Raw genomic sequence first — 24,905 nt, forward strand, 5'->3', positions numbered from 1 at the left:
TTTATACAGCAGGAAATTTTTACTGTAGTGAGTGGAAGTACATATACTGGTTTACACTTGTTTACCGTTTTATACCACAAAAATTAATTTTTGGTCTTTTTAACACAAAATAACACATAATAATTACTAATTACCATTCATGTACATGAAGTTAATTTTTTGCCTTAACTAATTTTAAAATAAAGAAATGTATTTCATTATTTCTACTTTTTTTTTTTTTTGCACAGAGTAGCCCACCGTTAATTTCATCAAATAGATGATTTTGTTTGACTCAGTAGGAGAGATCAGTTTTATATGTAATATTTCTATTTAATAATTTTGATGATGCTTCTTTCCAAAGCTATGTACAATATTAAGCTCCATGTCGCTCATGTATCACTTGTGCTGCCTTTCGCTGCTTAATACCCTTTGCTGTGACTCCAGACGAGCTGCGAATCGGTGAAGAACTCAGCACACATTACAGCTCTGTGACGGAGCTCTGTTCAGCCTTTTGTGTGGCACCTTATCATGAACATCCTCTTGCTCCGTGTCACATTAGCGTGTTTATCTGTCCTCATCCTGACGCCTTTGCAGCGCCGCAAGTGTGTGCCCCTCGTCGTGTGGTTTCTGAGCTCCCGTTGCACGTTCAGTGGAAAGAAAGTTATTTATAGTTGTAGCATTATTATTTTTTATTTGCAACTATGATCTCATAGTGAGATATGTAGTGTGAATGAGGACCTAATGAAAAGGTACAGTGCTCTGAAAAAGTATTTGCCCCATCCCTGATTTTCTATTTTTTTGCATATTTGTCAGAGTTAAATGATTGAGATCATCAAACAAATTTTAATATTACACAAAGGTAACCTGAGTAAATACAAAATGCACATTAACCACCTTTTTTGGAAAGCTGAGTTAAATTTTACTTTCCACACCCAGGCCTGATTACTGCCGGACCTGTTGAATCAAGAAATCACTTAAACAGAACCTGTCTGACAAAGTGAAGCATGCTAAAAGATCTCAAAAAGCAACACATCATGCCACGATCTAATGAAATTCAAGAACAGATGAGAAACAAAGTAATTGACATGTATCAGTCTGGAAAGGGTTACAAAGCCATTTCTAAGGCTTTGGGACTCCAGCGAACCACGGTAAGAGCCATTATCCACAAATGGAGAAAACTTGGAACAGTGGTGAACCTTCCCAGGAGTGGCCGGCCTACCAAAATTACTCCAAGAGCGCAACGAGGACTCATCCAGGAGCTCATAAAAGAACCCAGAACAACATCTAAAGAACTGCAGGCCTCACTTGCCTCAGTTAAGGTCAGTGTTCATGATTCAACAATAAGAAAGAGACTGGGCAAAAATAGCATCCATGGGAGAGTTCCAAGGCGAAAGCCACTGCTGACCATAAAGAACACAAAGGCTCATCTCACATTTGCCAAAAAACATCTTGATTATCCCCAAGACTTTTGGGCAAATAATCTTTGGACTGATGAGACAAAAGCTGAACTTTTTGGAAGGTGTGCGTCCCATTACATCTGGCGTAAAACTAACACAGCATTTTATAAAAAGAACATTATACCAACAGTCACACATGGCGGTGGTAGTGTGATGGTCTAGGGCTGCTTTGCAGCTTCAGCACCTGGACGACTTGCCATAATTGATGGAACCATGAATTCTGCACTCTACCAGAAATCCTGAAGAAGAATATCCGGCCATCAGTTCGTGACCTCAAGCTCAAGCGCACTTAGGTTATGCAGCAGGACAATGATCCGAAACACACCAGCAAGTCCACCTCTGAATGGCTCAGAAAAACAAAATTAAGGTTTTGGAGTGGCCTAGTCAAAGTCTGGACTTAAATCCAATTGAGATGCTGTGGCATGACCTTGAACAGGCCGTTCATGCTCAAAAACCCTCCAATGTGGCTGAATTAAAACAATTCTGCAAAGAAGAGTGGCCCAAAATTCCTCGACAGCAATGCAAAACACTCATTGCCTGTTATCACAAACGTTTGAATGCAGTTGTTGTTGTCAAGGGTGGCACAACCAGTTATTAGGTTTAGGGGGCAATTACTTTTTCACATATGGCCAGTTAGGTTTGGACAGCTTTTTTCCCTTAATAAATGAAATCATCATTTAAAAACTGCATTTTGTATTTACTCCGGTTATCTTTGTGTAATATTAAAATTTGTTGGATGATCTCAATCATTTAACTGTGACAAATATGCAAAAAAAAAAAAAAAAATCAGGAAGGGGGCAAATACTTTTCTACAGCACTGTACAATAAACAGGTTAAGTTTCACAAATGTAGGTAAACATATGTCTATCAGTATACATTATGTGGACAATCATAACAACTTAGCCATGTTTACTTGAATTTTTCGTGACAAAAAACAAAACCTGTTGGGTGGTCATAAAAGTTATAAGAATCATACAAAAAGCATATAAGGATAAAAGTAGTTTTGAAAAACATGTTTAATTTTAACTGATAATTTTTAATGATCTTGAGCCAAAATTTCCAAAATAAATATTAAAAACACAATGAGCACTAAAGTACATCTAAAAACACTACAGCATTTAACCAATTCCAAAATTTGTGTATTTCCAAGAATGTGCACAAAACAACGATTTGTGTTCCTAAATGCAGTTATTTATGTAACTTAACCTACATTTGTCAAAATGAATTCTGGTAGGTTTTTGCTATAGAGAAAAGTCTGTAGAACAACAGAAGAGATATAAACAACATACTGAACACTGTTAACAGCATGACACTGTACTGCGGTTCCCACCAGAGAACAGTTGTTCTCTGTGGTTTTGTTTCTTTGCCTGCAACCAACTAACATCAGTTACAGCAAAGTTACTACAACTCTCTACTTATCCAGCTCCAATATAGGGCAGTTTACAGAGGTTCTCAATACTTCTCAGCTTTTTCTTCTTGACAGAACAGTGGGTCACATGCACACAAGGACAGAAACAGGACATGAACAAGTTACAAATACATCCACAACTGGAAAAGGCAGCAGTACTTCACACAACTAGCAGACACTTTTCTCCAGAGCAACTTCCAACAAACTCTATGCAGTGTTATCATCCCAGACACCTTATGCACCAAGGTGACTTGCACTGTTAGATACACTACTTACAATGGGTCACTCATCCATACATCAGTGGAACACATTTGCTCTGTCACTCACACACTATGGGTGAACCTGGACAGCATGCCTTTGGACTGTGGGAGAAAACCAGAGCACCCCAAGGAAACCCACACAGACACAGGGTGAACATGCAAACTCCACACAGATTGAGCAAGGGTTGAACCCATGTCCTCTTGCACCACCCAGGTGCCGTGAGACACCAGCACTACTCACTGTGCCACTGTGCTGCCACTACATCAACGGGTAGCACTGGTAGTTTGGTAGTTAGTGCTACTGCCTCTGAATCCAAAGGTCACAGGTTTGATCACCACCTCTGGCTGTATTACCCTTTAGGAAGATACTTACCCTAAAATTGCTCTAGTAAAACTACCCAGCTGTATAAATGAGTAAATCAACTGTAATAGGTTGTAATAACTGTAACCTTAACACTGTAAGTCACTTTGGAGGAAAGTGTTGACAGAATGTAACTTCCAGAAGAGTGTTAACACAATGCAAACTTCCTTTGAAGTATCATGCAGCTCAATTGCTAATTCTTCCTACAGAAGAAAGTGAAACACTTAAGTCATCCACATATTAAGAGTGAATTTCAGGTATAGGCCAAAGGAGTTAAGTGGACTTCCTTGCCAAGGATCTAAGAGTAATCAGCCCATGTTCCATAACTTCATCAACTCGGATATTGTTAAAACGAAATTTCAGAAGAGAAAGAATGATACCAAACCCTTGGCCATACCCAGCTGTCAATCACACACAACACATATAAAACCCCATTAACGCACCACATGTGCGGCATTCTGTATGCTGCTGTGTCCTACACACACTGCTGTTTCTGTTCCCTCCCTGCGCTCCTTGCTCTGTGGTGGTTTGCCTGCCTTCCACCAGGTGGTCTGGTGCAGCTCCTTGCCATCCCCTCAGCTTCTCTCAACTGGTGTTCCACAGGGCTCAGTGCTGGGCCCCCTACTCTTCTCTATCTGTTTACTACCTACAAAACAATCAATAGATCTGCTCCCCAATACCTACAAGACATGACCACTTGCTACACCCCAACCAGACAGCTGCACTCCTCCTCCTCTGCCAGCTGGGTGGTTCTTGATCTTTCAGACTCACTTTTTTCCCGATCTCCTGCGTACTCAAAAAGCATGCATTATATTATCCGTTTAATGATTAAAACTTAAAAAAACCCTACACGGAGCTCCTTGTGTAATGTATACTGGATCATATTGTGGGATGTGACTAAATGACTGTACTCAAGAACCACGTATCTGTATCCAGATCTTTCTCTCAGCTACACTTGAGCTGTCCTGCACCTGTGACAGCGTGACAAGAGCATGTTTGTTCTGTCTCTCTACTCGAGGTCGACTCCACCAGCATTTCTCATGAGTATTTATGGAGATTCTCTTATGAGGAAATGCTTATCCATTTGTCCATGTAGGACAGCTCCTGATGATGCAATGGTCTGTCCCCAAGGGGAGCTGTCCTGGGTGCTGAACGGTCAATTGCTTGCTGTTTCGCATTACCTTTATTTGATCCATACTTTTTACGCTATAAGCACGCCATATATCTCAAAACCAATGAAAAGTGCCTACTGTGATGCCAGAGGCCCCAAGGAAGAGGGCAACCCTCAGGCCAGAGAACCTCCCTGTGACAGAAGCCTGAATGCCAAGTGGAGGAGCACAAATCTAACCGAAGGAAACTGGTACACAGCTGAAATTGTTCATACGCTTACACTGTACCATTGCTATGAAAACCTGCTGGTATAGCGAATAATAAAACAACATTAATTATATTTTTTAGTTTATATGCTCAACTACATATGAGACAAAAACAGAACGGACTCAAAAGTTGACGAATTTTCTTTTAATTTCAGTATATATTTCCAAATGTGAACAACAAAATAAAAGGGTGAAAAAATTAAATTTGCATTTGTAATATTACAACAGTTCATGAAAATTTACTCCTCAAGACTGAAAAGACACTTTTACAAGAAAAAAGAAAACTTAAAAATCAAAGGTTACTGTGTTACCAGCTACTTCAGAAGCATCAGATCTTAATGAGCCTGTTGGTTTGAAGCTTTGGGCAGAAGGACCTTCAGACTCAGACTGGACTCCGAGTCACACAGAGATTCCAGAACTGCAGATGATCCTCCGTCTCCCACATCATCATAGTCAGTGTGGTCAGGATCAGGGGGTCCCTCACCAGGGGGTCCCTCACGAGGGGGTCCCTCACCAGGGGGCAGAGTGGTCAACGCTTTTTCTTCTGCAGGGACACAGCAGGTGACACAGTGACACACATCCTTGTACACACCAGAGGTGGTCAGTGCAGCCAAACACCGTTTCAAACAAACCTAATGATACTTTCAAAAATAATTACTGAAGTAAAAAGTAATCATTCCAAAATGTAAAGTAAAAAAGCACCAAGTCAAAACATGACCGAAATACTGAAGTTCCATTGATTTATATAAAGCTTTTTAATGTTCTGAAATACAAGCAATGTAAACAGGTACAACAAAGTTTCAAATACACGCACATTTGGTGAACTGCTTGTCCCATACAGGGTCATGGGGAACTGGAGCTTAAGCCGGCAACACAGGGCATAAGGCCGGAAGGGGAGGGGACACACCCAGGACAGGATGGGATGCCAGCCTGTTGCAAGGCACCCGAAGCGGGACTCGAACCCCAGACCCACTGGAAAGCAAGACCCGGTCCAAGCCAGTGCGCCACCTCAACCACTGTCTTACCATCTTACGTATGTTTAAATTAATATAACAGGAGCAGTTTCCCCAATGACTCTGTTCAAGAATAAATTGAACAAAATCTTATAAAATTTTGTTTCTTATGGGGGGTCTACTGTGTTTGTAGTACAAAAGAGAACTGACTTTATGGAGTGAAAATATTACACGAAAAAAGTAGAGGATAGAAGGTGAAAGGAATTTAATGGAGTCAAAGTACATATTTTTTCTTTAAAGATATATTTTCGTAAAAGGAAGAAGGTATTGATATGAAAATTTATTTTGAAACGTAAATATTTTCCAGAAATGTACTTCAGTACAAGTGCGGGAGTAAATGTAATATGTTTGTACCCACCTCTAGTGCACACAGAATAGATTAAGGGACAGGATGACACAGGGACATACAGTGTGGTTCAGAAAACCACATCTGATAGGAAACTAGTCATGTTCTACAAGGGCAGCTGGTTGCATAGTGGTCACAGATTCAAGTTTCACCTCCAGCTATAGTACCCTTAACAAGGTATTTACTGTAAATTTCTGCAGTAAAATTACCCAGCTGTATAAATGGGTAAATAACTGCAAATAGCTTCACATTGTAAGTTGCTTTGGAGAAAAGCATCAGCTAAAATCAATAAATGCAAATGTTCTATTCCATCACTTGTGTGAAACTCACCTGGTAACACATGTGGACTCTGTTCTACACCCACAGCATCATCATAGTCCTCCTCTATGTCTTCTGTCCCCATCAGTGCTGAACCTGGAACAGAGAGACTGTGTGGTTCAGATTTAACATATCAAGTTTCTGCTGCAATGAAATACTTTTCTTTACATAAATCCAAGTGGAGTTAAACCAGAACTCTTACAACTATTACTGGCAAACTACAAAGGGAGAATGTATTATGATACAATTAATATAATTTGAAATGCTTGTTAATGTAATCAATAAATCACATTTTCAATTAAGAAAATCAAGTCTTGATTCAAATGCTGTGTATTACAAACATTATTGCGGTGGCATAAACCTTGAGCACATTAATATATTTAACAAACTACCTGGACTCTGTCCTGTGGTAACAGCATCATCATAGTCCTCTGCTGTGTCTCCTGTACGCAGATCCTCTGTAACAGAAGGAGAAAAAGCGCTTGTGTCTAACAGCAGTTGTACAGTGTCACTTCAACTCAGTCTTTACCGACTGATAAGAATTCATTCTAGATTATATTTATGTTTTATTAATGTAGACTGGAACTTTATATTATAATTGTTTATGTTTGAAGACCATTCACTGACATTAGTGCTACCGTGGTATGACCTGCAGCCCCCAACAGAAACCCACCTGACAGACCACCTGCACTTTTTTCCATAGGAAAAGCATCATCATAGTATTCTTTCTTCTCATCTGTCCGTGAGAGTAATAAAAAGTTAAAACCGTGCATGCCTTTTTATTATAATTAAAACATTCTGAAATAAGACATAAAAAGAGAATACATGACAGAAAGATGTGAACATAGAACATAATAGGAAATAATGTTATGAGGTTGACTGTCACTAACAGTCTTAGTTTAACTACAACACACACACACACACAGACACACACAACAAGCCCCCTACCTGAGAAGGGGTCTCCCTCACTGTCCTCCACATCTTCATACCCAGAGGGCACATCCTCAGACAGGACACTTCCTGTAAGGAGACACACACTCAGTCCTGTCCTCAGAGAGAAGATAGATGAAGTTCTCTCTGCTGATGCCTCACACACTGAGAGAAGACAGGATGTGTGAGGTTCGAGCAGCTACCGCCCACACCCAGGAACGCTAACTGACACTCTTATCACCAACATCCTCTTCCTCCCTATTGGCTGCTGTCTCTCATCTGGACCGTTTACAGCACTGCAGCTGCGAGCTCCTCGTGTGGTTTTTCAGCTCCCATCACATGGTTAGAGATGGAAGCCTAACAGTTTTTCATACCTGCCAGACTAATTTTTATCTACAGAAGGTATCATCTCATTTAGAGACATCTGAAATATGCACATATAACCGTTGGAAAATTGTGGTTTTCTGCAATTTTTTTGTAAATATACATTTACATTCATTCATTTAGCAGATGCTTTTCTGCTAATGCAGTGCACATCCTATAGAAAATACAATTTGTGCATTGCATTAGCAGAAAGAGACGTAACTGCAGATGTGTGGCTCTTAAGCACAGTTAGTTTCTTTCCTTCACCATATGCACTGATCTTCATCACAGTAATAGCTGCATAAAACTTTACCAGGAGATGGTAAATGCATTACCATGACCTTATGGTATGGGTATCTTTTCACCAGTATCCCTTTATATACATTAGATGTTCAAGTTTATAATGGTGAACTGACAACAGCTGAATTTCTAAACTGTGAAAGATTCCGAAGTACACTGGATCCTCAACTTGCAAGCACTATTCAGTCTGTTAGTCTGCTTGTAACTCAATTTGTTTGTAACTCCAAGGTCTCTGTTATAAATCCTGGTGAAGAACGCCTGAGGTTCCCCTTCCCTGAGCACTCCTACTGCACTCCTGACATGTGCTCTGCAATCAGGACTCCGAATAAAAGAGGAAGTAGACTGTAGAACCACTTTGTACAATGTTGTTTATGTGGTACTACTCATAGTGTTCGACTGTCGGTTCGAAACAGCAAAACTGCTCGCACTTCCTTGTCCTTTCCTGTGTCTTTTATCTAAAGCTCTGCAGGTAAAAACTGGTTAAAGTCACTTTTACCATTAAATCATAATCAACTGGAGTTATATAATATGGATGTCCCACCATTTTTTCACAGGTGAGGTTCTTTAAATACCTCAGATAAAGGTATAAAAAATGAAAATGTTCTATGTCTCGCCATCCTCCTAAAATTCCAGTGGCCTTCAGGGTCTTTCAGAAATAAAAATTAGGCTGTGAGGTTGGTTGCATTATTATTTTGTTATGTTTTATTAACTTTATATTATGTTACAGTTAAAACTAAATTAAAATCACTGAAAATAAAAGTATTTTTTCTTCCCAGCCTCCTATAGCTTTTCACAAGAGGGTTTGCAGTGTTTACCTAGGCACTTTTCAAGTTTTTTCATATTCTCTTCACTCTCAATAAAAGCTTATTAATTGTGACAAACCCCCAAGACTTCAATCTTTAAAAATTCCTAAATCAAACATTCCTAAGCCCTTACAGCCACTGTATGTTTTGTCCTTTTTAAGAGTATCTGTATGGACCAAAACTACATTTAGTAATATTCCATGGTAACTTCCTACCTGAATAGTGAATGAGTCATTGTTAAAGTACAACATTTTGCCAAAAGTTGTGAATAATGTATAATTTCTGTTAGCTACCTTCTTTCCAAATATGAAGAGGACAATAAGATGTTGTCACCTTTTCTGGGGTTTCTGTACGTCTCTCCCCTGGTCAAGTTGTACTCTATCTCTTCATAAATGGCCTCATGCAGAGGGGTGAGACCCCCCTGATACAGGGCTGTAGGGGTGGAAACACAGACAGTAAAATCATTTCATTTTATCAGAAGCCCTTAAAAGGCCAGATCTGTCCAAATGAACTATGCTGCTTGTGTATGAAAGATCATGTAATCAGCAGTGTCCTTCTGTACCTCTCTTCAGAACCCTGTTCTGGTACAACTGTCCAGCCAGAAGCACCAGCAGTAGGAAGAGCAGAGCCCCCAGCACCAGGAACACCACAAGAGGGATGGACAAGGGTGTTTGGCGTGGTGCTTTGGGTGCATGTGAAGGAGTGACATAGAGAGAGCTGTATAATATATTCCTGATACAGAACAAAGAAAGTATGTAATTCATCTGCCCACTGTCAACATGCACAAAAAGCAAGTGAAAATACCTGGTCTTGCTGAGGTTTTAGTTGTGGATGTTCCTGGAATTTCTGAAAAACATTATTTGGTGGGTACATATAATTATATATGTAGTAGGTATGATTAAGTCACCCAAATGTACACTGAAAATGGTTACACAAAAATTTTACTCCACCTGTAGTAGATGTAAATTCAGAAGATATGCCTGAAAAATTGAAACAAAATCAGTTTAAAATGAACATTTTAATGAAACAAATATGGATTTTTGAACCGCGCTTTGTCTCGTCTGTCATCCAGGACCTGTTTGCCATGGGAGACCCTACCAGGGGCATATAGCCCCAGGCAACATAGCTCCTGGACTCATTCAGGCACTCAAACCCCTCCACCACGGTAAGGTGGCGGTTCACGGAGGGGTTAAGCGCGATTCAAAAACCCCTTATGAAGAAAAAAAATCAAGGCTTTTGTTTACCCTGCCCGGTATGGGGTCACCGGGGCCCCACCCTGGAGCCAGGCCTGGGGGGGGGGGGGGTGGGCTCGCATGTGAGCGCCTGGTGGCCGGGTCTATGCCCACGGGGCCTGGCCGGGCTCAGCCCGAAGCCATGACGTGGAGCCGCTCTTTGGTGGGCTCACCACCTGCCGGAGAGACCGTAAGGGGCCAGTGCATTGTGATTTGGGCGGTGGTCGGGGCCGAGTGCCCGGCCGACCCAAACCTTGGGCGCCAACTCTGGTTTTTGGGACTTGGAATGTCACCTCGCTGGCGGGGAAGGAGCCTGAGCTGGTGCGGGAAGTTGAGAGATACCATCTAGATATAGTCGGGCTCACTTCCACTCACAGCTTGGGTTCTGGAACCACTCTTCTCGACCAAGGGTGGACTCTCCACTATTCTGGCGTTGCCCAGGGTGAGAGGCGGCGGGCGGGTGTGGGCTTATTAATAGCCCCCCAGTTTAGTCGCCATGTGTTGGAGTCTACCCCGGTGAATGAGAGGGTCATCTCCCTACACCTTCGGGTCAGGGAATGGTCTCTCACTGTCGTTTGTGCTTATGCGCCTAGCGGCAGTGTAGAGTACCCGGCCTTCTTGGAGTCCCTGGAGGGCGTGCTGGAAAGCGCTCCCACTGGGGACTCTGTCGTTCTACTGGGGGACTTTAACGCCCACGTGGGTAGCGACAGTGACACCTGGAGGGGCGTGATTGGGAGGAACGGCCTCCCTGATCTGAACCCGAGCGGTGAGTTGTTATTGGATTTCTGTGCTAGTCACGGTTTATCCATAACGAACACCATGTTCATGCATAAGGATGTCCATCGGTGCACTTGGCACCAGGACACCCTAGGTCGGAGGTCGATGATCGACTTTGTAGTCGTTTCTTCTGACCTTCGGCCATATGTCTTGGACACTCGGGTGAAGAGAGGGGCTGAGCTGTCAACTGATCACCACCTGGTGGTGAATTGGATTCGATGGCGGGGGAAAAAGCTGGACAGACCTGGCAGGCCCAAACGCATAGTGAGGGTTTGTTGGGAACGTTTGGCAGAAGCCTCTGTCAGAGAGGTCTTCAGCTTCCACCTCTGACAGAGCTTGAACCAGGTCCCGAGGGAGACTGGGGACATCGAGTCCGAATGGACTATGTTCCACGCCTCCATTGTTGGGGCGGCGGTTCGGAGCTGCGGCCATAAGGTCTCCGGCGCCTGTGGCGGCGGCAATCCCCGAACATGGTGGTGGACACCGGAGGTAAGGGATGCCGTCAAGCTGGAGAAGGAGTTCTATCGGGCCTGGCTGGCTCATGGGACTCCTGAAGCAGCTGACGGGTACCGACGGGCCAAACAGAACGCGGCTCTGGCAGTCGCCGCTGCAAAAACTCGGGCTTGGGAGGAGTTCGGTGAGGCCATGGAGGAAGACTTTCGGTCGGCCTCAAAGAGATTCTGGTAAACCATCCGGCGACTCAGGGGGGGAAGCGGTGTTCCACAAACACTGTTTACAGTGGAAGTGGTGCGCTGCTGACCTCAGCTGAGGATGTCCTCGGGCGGTGGAAGGAGTACTTTGAGGATCTCCTCAATCCCTTCGATGCGCCTTCCATAGAGAAAGCTGAGGCCGGGGACTCGGGGGGGGGACTCGTCCATTACCCTGGCTGAAGTTGCTGAGGTAGTCAAAAAACTCCTCAGTGGCAAGGCTCCGGGGGTGGATGAGATCCGCCCCGAGTTTCCCAAGTCTCTGGATGTTGTGCGGCTGTCTTGGTTGACACGCCTCTGCAGCATTGCGTGGAGTTCGGGAACGGTGCCTCTGGACTGGCAGACCGGGGTGGTGGTCCCTCTTTTCATGAAGGGGGACCGGAGATTGTGTTCCAACTACAGGGGGATCACACTCCTTAGCCTCCCTGGGAAAGTCTATGCCAGGGTACTGGAAAGGAGAATCCGACCGATAGTCGAACCTCGGATTCAGGAGGAGCAATGCGGTTTTCGCCCTGGCCGTGGAACACTGGACCAGCTCTATACCCTCACTAGGGTGCTGGAGGGTTCGTGGGAGTTTGCCCAACCAGTCCATATGTGTTTTGCGGACCTGGAGAAGGCATTCGACAGTGTCCCTTGTGGCATCCTATGGGAGGTACTTCGGGATTATGGGGTTCGGGGCTCGCTGCTACGGGCTGTTCATTCCCTGTATGACCGGAGATCTCGTCTCTGCTTTTTGCGGACGATGTGGTCCTGTTGGCTTCATCAGATCAAGACTTGCAGCGTGCACTGGGGAGGTTTGCAGCCGAGTGCGAAGTGGCAGGGATGAGAATCAGCACCTCCAAATCCGAGGCCATGGTTCTCAGTCGGAAAAAGGTGGATTGCCCCCTCCGGGTTAGGGGGAAGTTGCTCCCTCAAGTGGAGGAGTTTAAGTATCTCGGGGTCTTGTTCACGAGTGAGGGAAAAATGGAGCGGCAGGTTGACAGACGGTTATCGGTGCGGCGTCCGCAGTAATGTGGTCATTGTACCAGGCTGTTGTGGTGAAGAGGGAGCTGAGTCGTAAGGCGAAGCTCTCAATTTACCGGTCGATCTACGTTCCTACCCTCATCTGTGGTCGTGAACTCTGGATAATTACCGAAAGAATGAGATCGCGGATACAAGCGGCAGAAATGAGTTTCCTCCGCAGAGTGGCTGGGCGCACCCTTAGGGATAGGGTGAGGAGCTCGGAGTAGAGCCGCTGCTCCTCCGCATCGAGAGGAGCCAGTTGAGGTGGCTCAGGCATCTGTTCCGGATGCCTCCTGGACGCCTCCCCGGGGAGGTGTTCCGGGCTTGTCCCATTGGGAGGAGGCCTCGGGGCAGACACAGGACACGTTGGAGAGACTATGTCTCCCGGCTGGCCTGGGAACGCCTTGGGGTTCCCCCAGAGGAACTGGAGGAGGTGTGCGGGGAAAAGGAAGTGTGGAGGACTCTGCTCGGACTGCTGCCCCCGCGCCCCTTTCCCGGAGAGTGGAGGAAGATGGATGGATGGAAATATGGATTTTTTGTGCTTCCCAAAAGCTGAGCAGCACAAGACATGTACATTGATTGTTTTAGAAGATGCTTTTCCATCTATAAAAATTAACTGAAATGAAAGCGATGTAAAATGTGGGATTTAACTGATGTTTTTATCTAATCTGCCTTAATACGTTACACAGAACTCCCTACCTTCACCCACCTATCCAGCACAGGAACATAAAAGACATAAACATGTATACACATATATTCTACAGGCTAAGTCACCAGTTCACATGAAATACATGTTTTTGGATGGTGAGAGGAAACCAACGTATTCAGAGGAAACCCTCACGATCACTGAGAGAACATGCCAACTCCAGGGAGACCGAGCTGGGATAAAATCCACTTTTAATTCTCACAAAATTGGTGTTATGAGACACCAGTCCTACCGACTGGGCCACCATGCTGTACAGACCAGAGACCAGAACCACCATGTGGTCTTCATTACACTATAAATTTAATATAAATACATAAAAATATATATATATACACACATCATCACACACATCATTTGAACAGCTTGTCCCATACAGGGTCGCGGGGAGCCGGAGCCTACCCGGCAACACAGGGCGTAAGGCTGGAGGGGGAGGGGACACACTCAGGATGGGATGCCAGTCTGGCACAAGGCACCCCAAGCGGGACTTGAACCCCAGACCCACTGGAGAGCAGGACTCGGTCCAACCCACTGCGCCCCCTTCCAATTTAATCATTAACAATGAAACCCCAGACACAGCAACTTGTAATTATACTTTTGTTTGAAATTTCTGTCGTTATATCTTTTACGGATCTTTTTGTTAAACTGTTGATATGACAGAAATCCATGCTGAGAGCAATAAAGCTGCACAGCAATTCTCACCTTCACAAGTGACACCAGCATCCTCTTTGTGAGAGCAGGAGGTCCTGTGGTCCTGAAGAGAGTGAGGACAGTCCCGCAGGTGGAGCTCACTGCCCCAGCACTTTACCTCATTCAGCCAAATTGGACCGTTTCCTCTCCCAAAGGCAGCATTCCCATGAGCCTTCAGTGCTGTCCCACAACCCAGCTGTCTGCAGACCACCTGGGCATCATTTATGTCCCATAAGTCGTCACAGATGGTCCCCCAGGAGCCCTCATACCACAGCTCCACCCTCCCTGAGCACATCGTGTTGCCCCCCTGCAGTCTCAGGGGCAGGTAGCCTAGAGGGTAAATAAAGACTGTGACTGACCACAAAGCAGCAAGATACTCTGACAAAGAATGACATAGTGGACAAGTCTGAACTGAATGTACTCTGGAGCATAGTTTCTGGTTGTTAATTTTAATCTAACATGTATACATGTAATATGTATGTAATGTTAATAAGTATATTCTCAAACTAGAGCAAATGGGAAGCCTTGTCAGAACCACAAAACCACAGTTCTTTCAGATATGAACACTGGACTTCCACACAGTCTTTGCAGATCATTAATTAAGTCATCAGCAGTCATAATCTCCTGAGTTATGATCAGTTTTGTCGCTCTCTACCAACACCTTTTTATGTAAATGTTGTTGAATGACTAGTGTCAAGACATCTCTAACTGTGATACTGAGATTTTAATAACTAATAAGACAGAAACACCTTTCCGGTTTATACCAACCACTGCTATCGTGTCCATTAACTTCAACTTCACACAGAGTCAGGATGCCGGGTTTTGGGAGGACCACACTGACATAGCGTCCCATTGTCCAATTACACTGGAAGGAACTGGACTGTCCTTCTGCAATGGAGGGAACCACTGCACATCTGAAATGTGAAATACATTTAAAGTCCTACACATCTTACATTAAATACATTTGATGGTGAAAAGTGTTTCAAAATCCATGCCAATAAGGATAACAACACTGTACAGGGGATTCTGGTTGCCATTGTCATCCAGGGAGTTTCCAACACGAATCTCTGCACCATCGATCCTCTCTGAGCAGCAGTCCCCTCTGTTGGTGATGGTCACTGAGGTCACAGTGAAAACATCCTGCAGGTCCAGTCTCCACCATGGTTTGGAGTCCTGATTGGTGTGAGTGCAGGACCCATCTGTATACTTTGTATTTCTGTTTCCATCAATAGCATTGCCAGCAGCACCATAAGAGTCATATTGGGACGACTGAGTTGCCGTTCCTTTCAAAGCCACATTTTTTTCTGGAGAGAGAAGACAGATGGAGAAATTTAATTCCCACCGAGTTATGTGGGTGACTCTATAAATACTGGAAAGTTCTCCAGTCAAAATACCTTTGTTATGTATATTTACTCACACAATTTCAACAGCATTTGTTTCTACGGTAGAGTCACAGTGGTCTGAAACCTATCCCATAAAACTAGTGCGCAAAGCAAGCAGCATACACCCCGAATGGATTTATTGCAGGAACCTTAATATGTATAATTTTAATAATTAATTTTCATGCTCTGAGTAAGATTTCTCAGAATTGTCCACTGATGAATATTTTTTCAGCTCACACCTTTATCCAAAGCAATTTACAGTTTACAATAAACAATTGTCCAAAGCGGTTGTCAGCAAACTAACTTCCTTACAATGATTTACCCATTCATTCAGGAGGGTAGTTTTTACCAGAGCAATTCAAGGTAATTCCTCAATGGTATTATAATAGTAGGTGGCGGGGGTGCGGTGGCGCAGTGGCGCAGTGGGTTGGACTGGGTTCTACTCTCCAGCAGGTCTGGGGTTCAAGTCCCGCTTGAGGTGCCTTGTCGCAGACTGGCATCCCGTTCGGGGTGTGTCCCACCCCCTCTGGCCTTACGCTCTGTGTTGCCGGGTAGGCTCCAGTTCCCCGCGACCCCGTATGGGATAAGCGGTTCCGAAAGTGTGTGTGTGTGTGTGTGTGTGTTATAACAGTAATGGGAAGTGAGACATGAACATGTAAGCTTCAGTTCACAAGGCCATGTCTTCACCATTCATTGTCTTCCACTCGTTCTTTTTTCACTCTCTTAAGTGAGTTTCAATAAAATCGTCCTTGAAACTCCACCAATTTAATCCTTTCATGTATTTATCAAGGGTGATACAATGCCATGACAAGTGGGGTGAGTTCTTCTCAGTGCCTGGGTTAGACAACTGGATGGGGGTTTAAGTCAAGCTCAGTCTGTGTAAATATTTTATGTTCTCCTTGTGTTTGTCTGAACTTTCTCCAGGTGCTCTGGTTTCCTCCCACAGATCAAAGATAGCTGTTTCAACTTCATTTGTAACTCAAAATTTCCGGTAGTATGAGCGTGAATGAGTGTCTATGTGTGTGAGTGATTGTCTAGAGTGTACCGTGCCAGGTGCCTTACGTTTCAGGGAATAGATCACTGCAGCTATACAGACTTGAATTTACGGACAAAACTACAGAACAAATGCAAAAGAAACTAAAAGAATAAAATAAAATAATCTTACGTTCACAGGTAATGAGGGCCACTTCACCATCATCACATTTATTCTGTCCCCAGGGAGAGGATGGACACTGCCACAGTGTGGAGTCATGTGGGCGACATTTGACAATATCCAGCCAGTTTGGAGCTCCTTTCAGTCGAGATTCTGTATTAGAAACAGTCCCGCTCTTCCCACAGTTGAGCTGCTGACATATTAGACTTGCTGTATTGGTCTCCATTTGACTGAAACACACGTTTCCCCAGGTGCCATTGTAGTAAACCTCCACCTGCCCGGAGCAACGTTCAGCCAGTCTCAGATCTTTGTACTCTGCAAGGAAATGGACAAGAACTTGATATTAGCAAGAGCATAAGACATCTGTCACAACCACAATACCCCAAACGAGGACACCTGGTAGCAATCAGGACGGGGAAGTATAAGACACCAAACTACCGCCTTCCAGTTGTGGAATCTTAATCGAGATAATGGTCCCCTCTGCACTCAGCAGTCCTCCGAACCTGTTCCTGTTCTTTGTCCCACCCCTACCTGCTCCCCTGACTGGCTCCACAACTTCCACGGTAAAGACCCACTACTTTGCCCCTTTTGATTACGTCTCCGGATTCTCAACCCCAAATAACGTTCCCCAAACGACCTGACCCTTTGCCTGTCCCTGACTATAATATTTGCCTTGTCCCTCCTGATCGCAAAAAATATCCTGCATTTTTGTCCATCATCCTGCTTTTCGGCTCACAGTCTTCATCAATGTCAACATCATCACACCAACATCACACATATTACATCACACCACCAAAAAACTGAAAGAACTGAATTATCCATCTGGATAAACAAATTGCTGACATTATTTAATTCAAGTTTTAATATTACTATTTTAGTCAAAACTATAGAAGCACTATTAACCATTACTACATTAAATTTTTCTTCATTATATCTTAGTGCAAGGTGTTATGAAAACTCCTTTACAGAATATCTTCACTGTTTATCAGGTCTTATGTTGTGAAAAGAACTGACCTGAACACTCAACTCCAACATCCTCCTTGTGAACGCAGTCATGGTTCCCCCACTGTGAAGAGGGACAGTCCCACAGAGATGATTCGTTCCCCACACAGCCAACCTCATCCAGCCATATAGATCCATTTCCTGGACCAAAATAGGTAGAGCGGAGAGCCGTCCCACACTGGAGCTGCCTGCACACCACCTGAGCATCATTCAGGTCCCAGGAGTCATCACACACTGTCCCCCAGGAGCCCTGGTGGAACACCTCCAGCCTCCCTGCACAGCCGCCCTCATCACCCACCAGCCTCAGGGACCTGTGTTCTGGAAGAAGGTACACAGGAAAGAAGATACCATGTTTTTTATAAAACACACACAAACACACATTGTCTACAAGAGCGGGGTCATGGCGAGCCGGAGCCTAACCCGACAACACGGGGCACAAGGCTGAAGGGGGAGGGGACATACCCAGGATGTTTTGTAAAACAGAGTTAACATAAAATAACCAGAATAATCCATCCATATCCAAACAATATTCATTATGAAAAGGCTGTAGAAGTCATGTGTACTCACTGGAACACACTATGGACACATATGGGCTGGAACTGCAGTTGACTGTATCTGGAGCACTGCAGTTGAGCAGGTGAGACTCAGTCCCAGAGCACTGATACCCTGTGAGACACACATCAGTGTCCCCTGTCCCAGACAGGGAGGAGCTGTAGATCCTCAGTGCAGAACCACAGCCCAGCTGTCTGCAGACCACAGAAGCCTCCTTGAAGCTCCAGGAGTCCAGGAGAACTCTGCTCCAGGTGTGCTGGTAGTGAACCTCCAACTGACCCCCACAGCCACCTTCTCCAGACAGTCGGACCGTCCCATTGAGGGTTGAGAGAGATGATCCTGTAGAAACATCAGCATCTCTTACAGTGCCAGCAGTTCATTTCATGCTTAGTATATTATTTCAATGAGTTTTATACTCAACGGAGCTATTCTACAGAATAATGTTTCTAAACAGACATTTGACTGTGACCCCTCTCCTACAGTACAGTGTTGAGCACAGCACTCCTCACCATTACAGATGACTCCTGCATCGTGTCCATGAGAGCACACAGCTCGGTTCCATGAAGAAACGACACACCGGGACAGGTGTGTCTCCTCCCCCTGACACTCAAACACATCAGCCCAGATGGGGCCACTGCCCTTTCCAAACCAGGCCTGTCCTGGCACTGCCACAGCGCTCCCACAGCCCAGCTGCTGACAGAGGACATTGGCTGCTCTCAGATCCCAGGATGCATCACACATTGTGCCCCACTCAGTGAGGTACTGTAACTCCACCCTCCCAGAACAGGAGTCTGGGCCATCCACCAGTCTGGAGTTTGTGTACCCTGGGTAAAGTGCAGGGGGATTAGAGAACGTAAAATAAAAGAAATATCAAAAGACAACACACTTTCTAGAAGCTGACATTTAAATATCAATGGACAAAAATATTCCAGGGCATCATATTACTGATTACTCTTAGAAGATAAATTTTTCAAAATAATTGTTAATCAATATTCATGAAATTTTCTATTTACACCATTACCTCCATTTTCTGTTTAAACTGGAAAGTGAAAAGATGTGAAGTTGTTGCTTTCGCTTCAAAATCAAGACACTTGAAAAAGACACTTACAAAAACACTCCAGTCCCACATCAGTGTCATGAGTGCACTTTGTCTCCTTTGTGGATGATCGTAAACACTGACCAAAGTCACGTTCATCACCTCCGCACTCAATCTTGTTCTTCCACACCTGGTCGTCCCCTTTACCAAAAACTGCTGCTCCCTGCACCTGTACAGGTGTCCCACAGCCCAGCTGTCGACACACAACCTTTGCGTCCTGGAGGTCAAAGTCGGGGTCACACACTGTGTTCCATGATTCTTTATGATGGAATTCTAGTCTCCCAGAACACAGGTGAGGTCCCCCTGCCAGGCGTACAGCTAAACCTGAGAAGAAAAACAGCAGATATATGGAAAGCAAAACCATCACTGGCTCCGTTCCAAATATGAATCCCTTCCTGTAGATAAAGAGACAGTTATGAATGTATGGAAACACTGGAATCTAACGGGAAACACGGATCTTTCTGTGTGTTAAAGAAAAGTGGAGACGTTGAAAGATCCCTGTTCTCATCACACTGAACAAGTAGCTGAACATGAAGAGCTCAGTCAGTAGAGGAACCTGCACTTGAACCTAAAAAACACACTGTATTCAAACACTGCTGGGACTGATATTGAAAATTAATATGTTCCATGTACACTTTGAGAGGCTGCTAAACTCGCCCCTCAGTAACGATTCGTCCAATTTATTCAAGAGAAAAGAGTGAAACTGGAAAGAACAAAATTGGCAAAACTCACATTCCATGTGGCATCCAACACTGAGCACAAACACTCATAAAACGACATACAAGATACATACATATAACGCACAGTATTACTAATACATTAATTAATTAAACTTGAACACCTAACTAAGTTGTAGGAAAACATCGACGAATCGAAACAACGGAGCGACAAATTAGCGAGCGAGTTATTGACCAATATTAATAATCGATAAATTATTGAGAACACAAAGCAGAGACATTTAGTACATACCGACGGCGTTTACTGAGGAAAAGAAAAAGAACAATTATAATTGTCAAATTACAACGGAACAGAAACACAGAAAATCCTCTTCGTGACTCTGAATCAAGTAAAACTAACTTATCGCGATAATTCAGAAAAGTCAAGAAATGGGCAAATTACGACAAGTAAAAAATAATGGACAGGAGGAATGAACGGGAACAAGAATAAATGAATAAATGATAAACTTCAACAAGACAGAAAAGTCTCCTACCTGAGCAGATGACTCCAGCGTCATGAACATGTTCGCAGCCATAATCACTACCCCATCCTCTGTGTCCGCAGTCCTTCAGTGTAGATTCTGAACCTCCACAGTCCACGTAGGACAACCAGATCTTTCCTGTTCCTGCTCCAAAGTGACCGTATTGCGGTGCTGCTACAGCATCTCCACAGAACATGATCTGTCTACACACCACTGAGGCATCCGTTATATCCCAGCCACCTCCACACACAGTTCCCCACTCTCCTTGATGACGAACCTCCACTCTTCCCTCACACGGACTTTTGCCGTTCACCAGCCTCACATCACTGTCTGGAAGAAGAGACACAGAGACTCCAGTGGAGTCTTTTACATGTTTCAGCTTGAGCTTCAGCTGAGTTTCCAAAAAGCTCTGATATGATCAGAGTTACAAGGAGATTCGAAACACAGTTAAATGTAACAGGTGTAACAGCGTGTTAAAGAAACATGAGAGATCAGTGTCATTTTTATACCTGTTGGACTTTTACTGTCATTTTTACTGAGATTTTTTCACCTCAAAATTCCAGTGTTCAGGAGGTGAAATTTCAGGACTCAGAATTTTAAGTTATGTTGCAGACATTTAGATGTATATTTTATAAACACTTTTATTTTGATTTTCTTCAAGCAATTCAGTAAGTGAATTTCACTCTACATATAAAAAAATGTGGAACATCTGGTTTAAATTTTTAGTTATGTTGCAGACATGTACATATATGATTTATATTGTATAAAATTAGATCTGTGTGTTTTATATTTGAAATACTGATTTCAGCAAATTTCAGCTTTATTTCATTACTGATTATACCTAATCATGCTTTAGCTTCCTCATATTACATTGAAATGTATAAATTAACTGTATTACTTAATTTTTGCAATGAAAATCTGTAAGAATGTAATAATCCAACAAAAATTAATGTATTCAACTACTACAAGCAATAAATATACTGTATTCAATATGTAAGTAATGTATGTATACAAAGTATTAGTCCAGAAAGCCAGAAGACCATTTGTTTTTAAACAATCTTAAAGAAGTTCAGATTTTTTAATGTTACTAGATACCTACTGGAAAACACGTAACACTAGAGTCTAAGGTAAATTTTGTCTTTAATTTAAAACACTGAAGATAATCTTTGTCAGTTTAAACAGATGCAAACACATATAACCACATACCTGTAATAAGCTACATTTTTGTCACTCTCATCAATACACTGCTATAAAAAATAATGAAATGGACTCAGTTCTTGAGGTGTTTAAAACTTGTATATTTTCCCAGTTTTATTTTTTCTTTATCTATGTGCTTTTATTAACTCAGAAATTTTGTCTGTTCGGCATTTTGCACAAAATTCTATGTAACGCATGTGTTTCTATTAAAAGTAATACTACAAAAAAATATTAATTGCAACATTTTATTTTATGCATACGTAAAAGAATCTGTACATAAAATCTCCATTCACCACAAATGTGAACAGGCAGTTAGTAATAATTAACTACACAAACACACACACATACATTGACCTAAACTGCATGTCCCAAGCAGCGTCATGGTGAACCGGAGCCTAACCCAGCAACACAGGGTGCATGGCTAGAGGGGACACACCTAGGATGGGACGCCAGTCCATCAAAAGGCACCCCAAGCAAGACTGAATCCCAGGCACACTGGAGAGCAGAACCCAGTCAAACCCGCTGCGCCACCATGCCCCAATACACACAGACACACAGACACACACTTGCTGAGCCGCTTCTCCCAGACAGGGTCGCAGGGAACCGGAGCCTACCCGGCAACACAGGGCGTAAGGCCGGAGGGGGAGGGGGACACCCAGAACGGGATGCCAGTCTGCCGCAAGGCACCCCAAGCGGGACTCAAACCCCAGACCCACCGGAGAGCAGGACCTGGTCCAACCCACTGCACCACCGCGCCCCCCTATGCCCTCAATAATTAAGTAATTTTTTTTAATTAAAAAAAAAAAAAAAAAAAAAAATGTGCTAATTCATTCTTTAACCCTTATCTAAAGCTTTTTATTTATTTATTTATTTATTTATTTATTTATTTATTTTTTTTTTTATTTGTCTTCGTCAATGGGTATTTGACCCATGTATCTTGTAGGTGACCTACAGCAGTTGGAAGGAGTTCTACAGCACAGAGGGGTATGTGGTCTAGAACCAACAGTCTTCTAAGTAACAAGTTCATGTCCTTAATTACCGAACTGCCTTTTTACACTATTACACTCATAAAACGTGAAGAAGTGCACTAAGTAAATATAAAACAAGAATTATCAAGGGGAAGAAAAGTTCTCAAAATGAAATTAAAACAAATAACTGTGGATGCAGCTGTTCATATAAAACCAAACATATAAACAGAAATGTAAGTAATTAAACTACTTGCAAGAACTTTGAAGTTTCAGTGTCTTTGTACCAATATTTTACTCTCAAACAGCAACTTAAATACATCAGTGTTGCAGCAGGTTGCATTTTATATTTACTGTTTGCACAGCCTCTACAAACTACCTCACCTTTCAGACTGTCGTCCCCTGACCCCTAAAATCCCGACATGTGAGAGGAGCCCTGGAGCAGAGGTAAACCATGGTACTTACCGGCTGTGGTGGACAGGAGCAGGGATGAGAGCATGAGGATGAACAGACAGCTCTCCATCTTCATGAGCACAAACCAACTGTCCTCAGAGCAAAGTTCAGAACCCAACCTTGAGCTGTGAGCTCTCAGGGCGAGCGAGTGCCTTTGTACCATCCTGGACCCCCATGGAGAACACGCCCCCAGCCACCAATCACACTCAGCATTGCCTTATGAGAGGAGTACAGGAACACATGAAAAGTGTGGAAACACCAATCAGAGGAATCTCTGTGTGTTTCCTCCATATATACAGATACTGTAGCGCTGAGGTCTGACTTGACTCCTCCTTCCACTGTAAAGCACTTTGATTAAAAAGCACAGACTTTTTCAGAGTTCTGAATGTTTACTTGCTTAAAAAGTGACATATTCATGATGTGCCAAGGAACAAGCTTCTTTGAAATGAAGCAGAAACCCAAAAATGCTGGTTTTGCTGTATTATATTAAATGTGTTTTTTGCCCAGTTCTGCTTCTCTGCAGCTGCATGTAAAATCTTTATATGAGCTGTTCAGTACATTTCATGTTAACAGTACGTTTATTTCATGGTTATTCCTCAGCGGAAATGAAAGGCTGCAACATCAGAATAAATACACATTATACCAACAGAGAAAGCATGGTGAAAACCAAGTAATGTGAACCAGTAAATGCAGTTTGCAGCAACTTGCTGATTCTCTTCAGCAGTCATTTCAACATCTGTTTATGAATTACTGCACCTACAGCAGGTGGCGGCACTAAGCTATAAATAAAGTTGGAATTACAACGATACACTGAATATGTACCATCAAAAAATATAAACTTGCTGCAAGTTATTTGTGTTCAGTTCTGCATGAATTTTACAAGGTCAGGTTTAGTGTCCAACTGGCTGAGCAAAGACTTGTTTTTCATTTATTTCCTTATTTTTCCTTGTATTTCATGTAAATGAAAAGATTTTTCCTCACTTTCAATATTTTGGACACCAGCAACCAATATAACACCACGTCCAAGCAGATCCATGTTCATCCAAGATCATTTTAAGAGTAACACTAAGACATGGTGATTATCAGACTAGTATTGGAATTTGTGATGATTGATCCTAATACTCAGTAATTTCAAATAAATTTTGATTTAAAAACACTTTCTGTGTTTCAGTAACAAGTTCATTACAGGGTCACCCATGTAGTCATAATGTCATTACTGTCATTACAAGGTCACCAACAGTGATCTCGCCCGTTACAAAAGAGATGAAGACCCATCAGGTAGTTAAGTGGACTTCCTTGCCAAGGATATAAGAGTAGTCAGCCCATGTTCCATAACTTCATCAACTTGGATATCGTTAAAACGAAATTTCAGAAGAGAAAGAATGATACCAAACCCTTGGCCATACCCAGCTGTCAATCACACACAACACATATAAAACCCCATTAACGCACCACATGTGCGGCATTCTGTGTGCTGGTGTGTCCTACACACACTGCTGTTTCTGTTTCCTCCCTGCGCTCCTTGCTCTGTGGTGGTTTGCCTGCCTTCCGCTCCACTCTTACCAGGTGGTCTGGTGCAGTTCCTTGCCATCCCCTCAGCCTCTCTCAATTGGTGTTCCGCAGGGCTCGGTGCTGGGCTCCCTACTCTTCTCAGTCTGGTTACAACCTACAAAACAATCAAAAGATCTGCTCCCCAATACCTACAAGACATGACCACTTGCTACACCCCAACCAGACAGCTGCACTCGTCCTCCTCTGCCAGCTGGGTGGTCCTTGAATTTTCAGACTTACTTTTCCCCGATCTCCTGCGTACTCAAAAAGCATGTATTATATTATCTGTTTAATGATTAAAACTTAAAAAAAACCCTATATGCAGCTATTT

The 24,905-nt window shown here is 43.3% G+C and overlaps 1 protein-coding gene across 1 annotated transcript; it reads right to left on the reverse strand.

The window, feature by feature from the left end:
• Positions 1-5,156: 5,156 nt before the first annotated feature.
• Positions 5,157-23,130, reverse strand: LOC108931125 (deleted in malignant brain tumors 1 protein-like). Its single transcript, XM_029251872.1, has 20 exons — positions 23,036-23,130; positions 20,421-20,738; positions 19,223-19,534; positions 18,624-18,938; positions 18,121-18,453; positions 17,575-17,877; positions 16,573-16,875; positions 15,044-15,329; positions 14,794-14,939; positions 14,237-14,355; positions 14,038-14,089; positions 9,719-9,760; positions 9,477-9,596; positions 9,248-9,346; positions 7,467-7,538; positions 7,192-7,254; positions 6,911-6,976; positions 6,531-6,614; positions 5,356-5,385; positions 5,157-5,325 (listed from the first exon to the last, which is right to left on the reverse strand). Exons 1-20 carry the CDS (start codon positions 23,097-23,099, stop codon positions 5,177-5,179), a joined length of 3,276 nt encoding a protein of 1,091 aa, XP_029107705.1. The 5' UTR covers positions 23,100-23,130; the 3' UTR covers positions 5,157-5,176.
• Positions 23,131-24,905: the final 1,775 nt, after the last annotated feature.

Source organism: Scleropages formosus, chromosome 5 (genome assembly GCF_900964775.1).
Source record: "Scleropages formosus chromosome 5, fSclFor1.1, whole genome shotgun sequence".
Taxonomy (NCBI): Eukaryota; Metazoa; Chordata; class Actinopteri; order Osteoglossiformes; family Osteoglossidae; genus Scleropages; species Scleropages formosus.

Coding starts and splice junctions, on each gene's coding strand:
- LOC108931125 (XM_029251872.1), bottom strand. CDS start 23,099: ATGAAGATGGAGAGCTGTCTGTTCATCCTCATGCTCTCATCCCTGCTC. Junction 18,454..18,623: donor TGCAGGAGTCATCTGTAATG/GTGAGGAGTGCT, acceptor ATGTTTCTACAG/GATCATCTCTCTCAACCCTC. Junction 9,761..14,037: donor TGCTGGTGTCACTTGTGAAG/GTGAGAATTGCT, acceptor AATGTTTTTCAG/AAATTCCAGGAACATCCACA.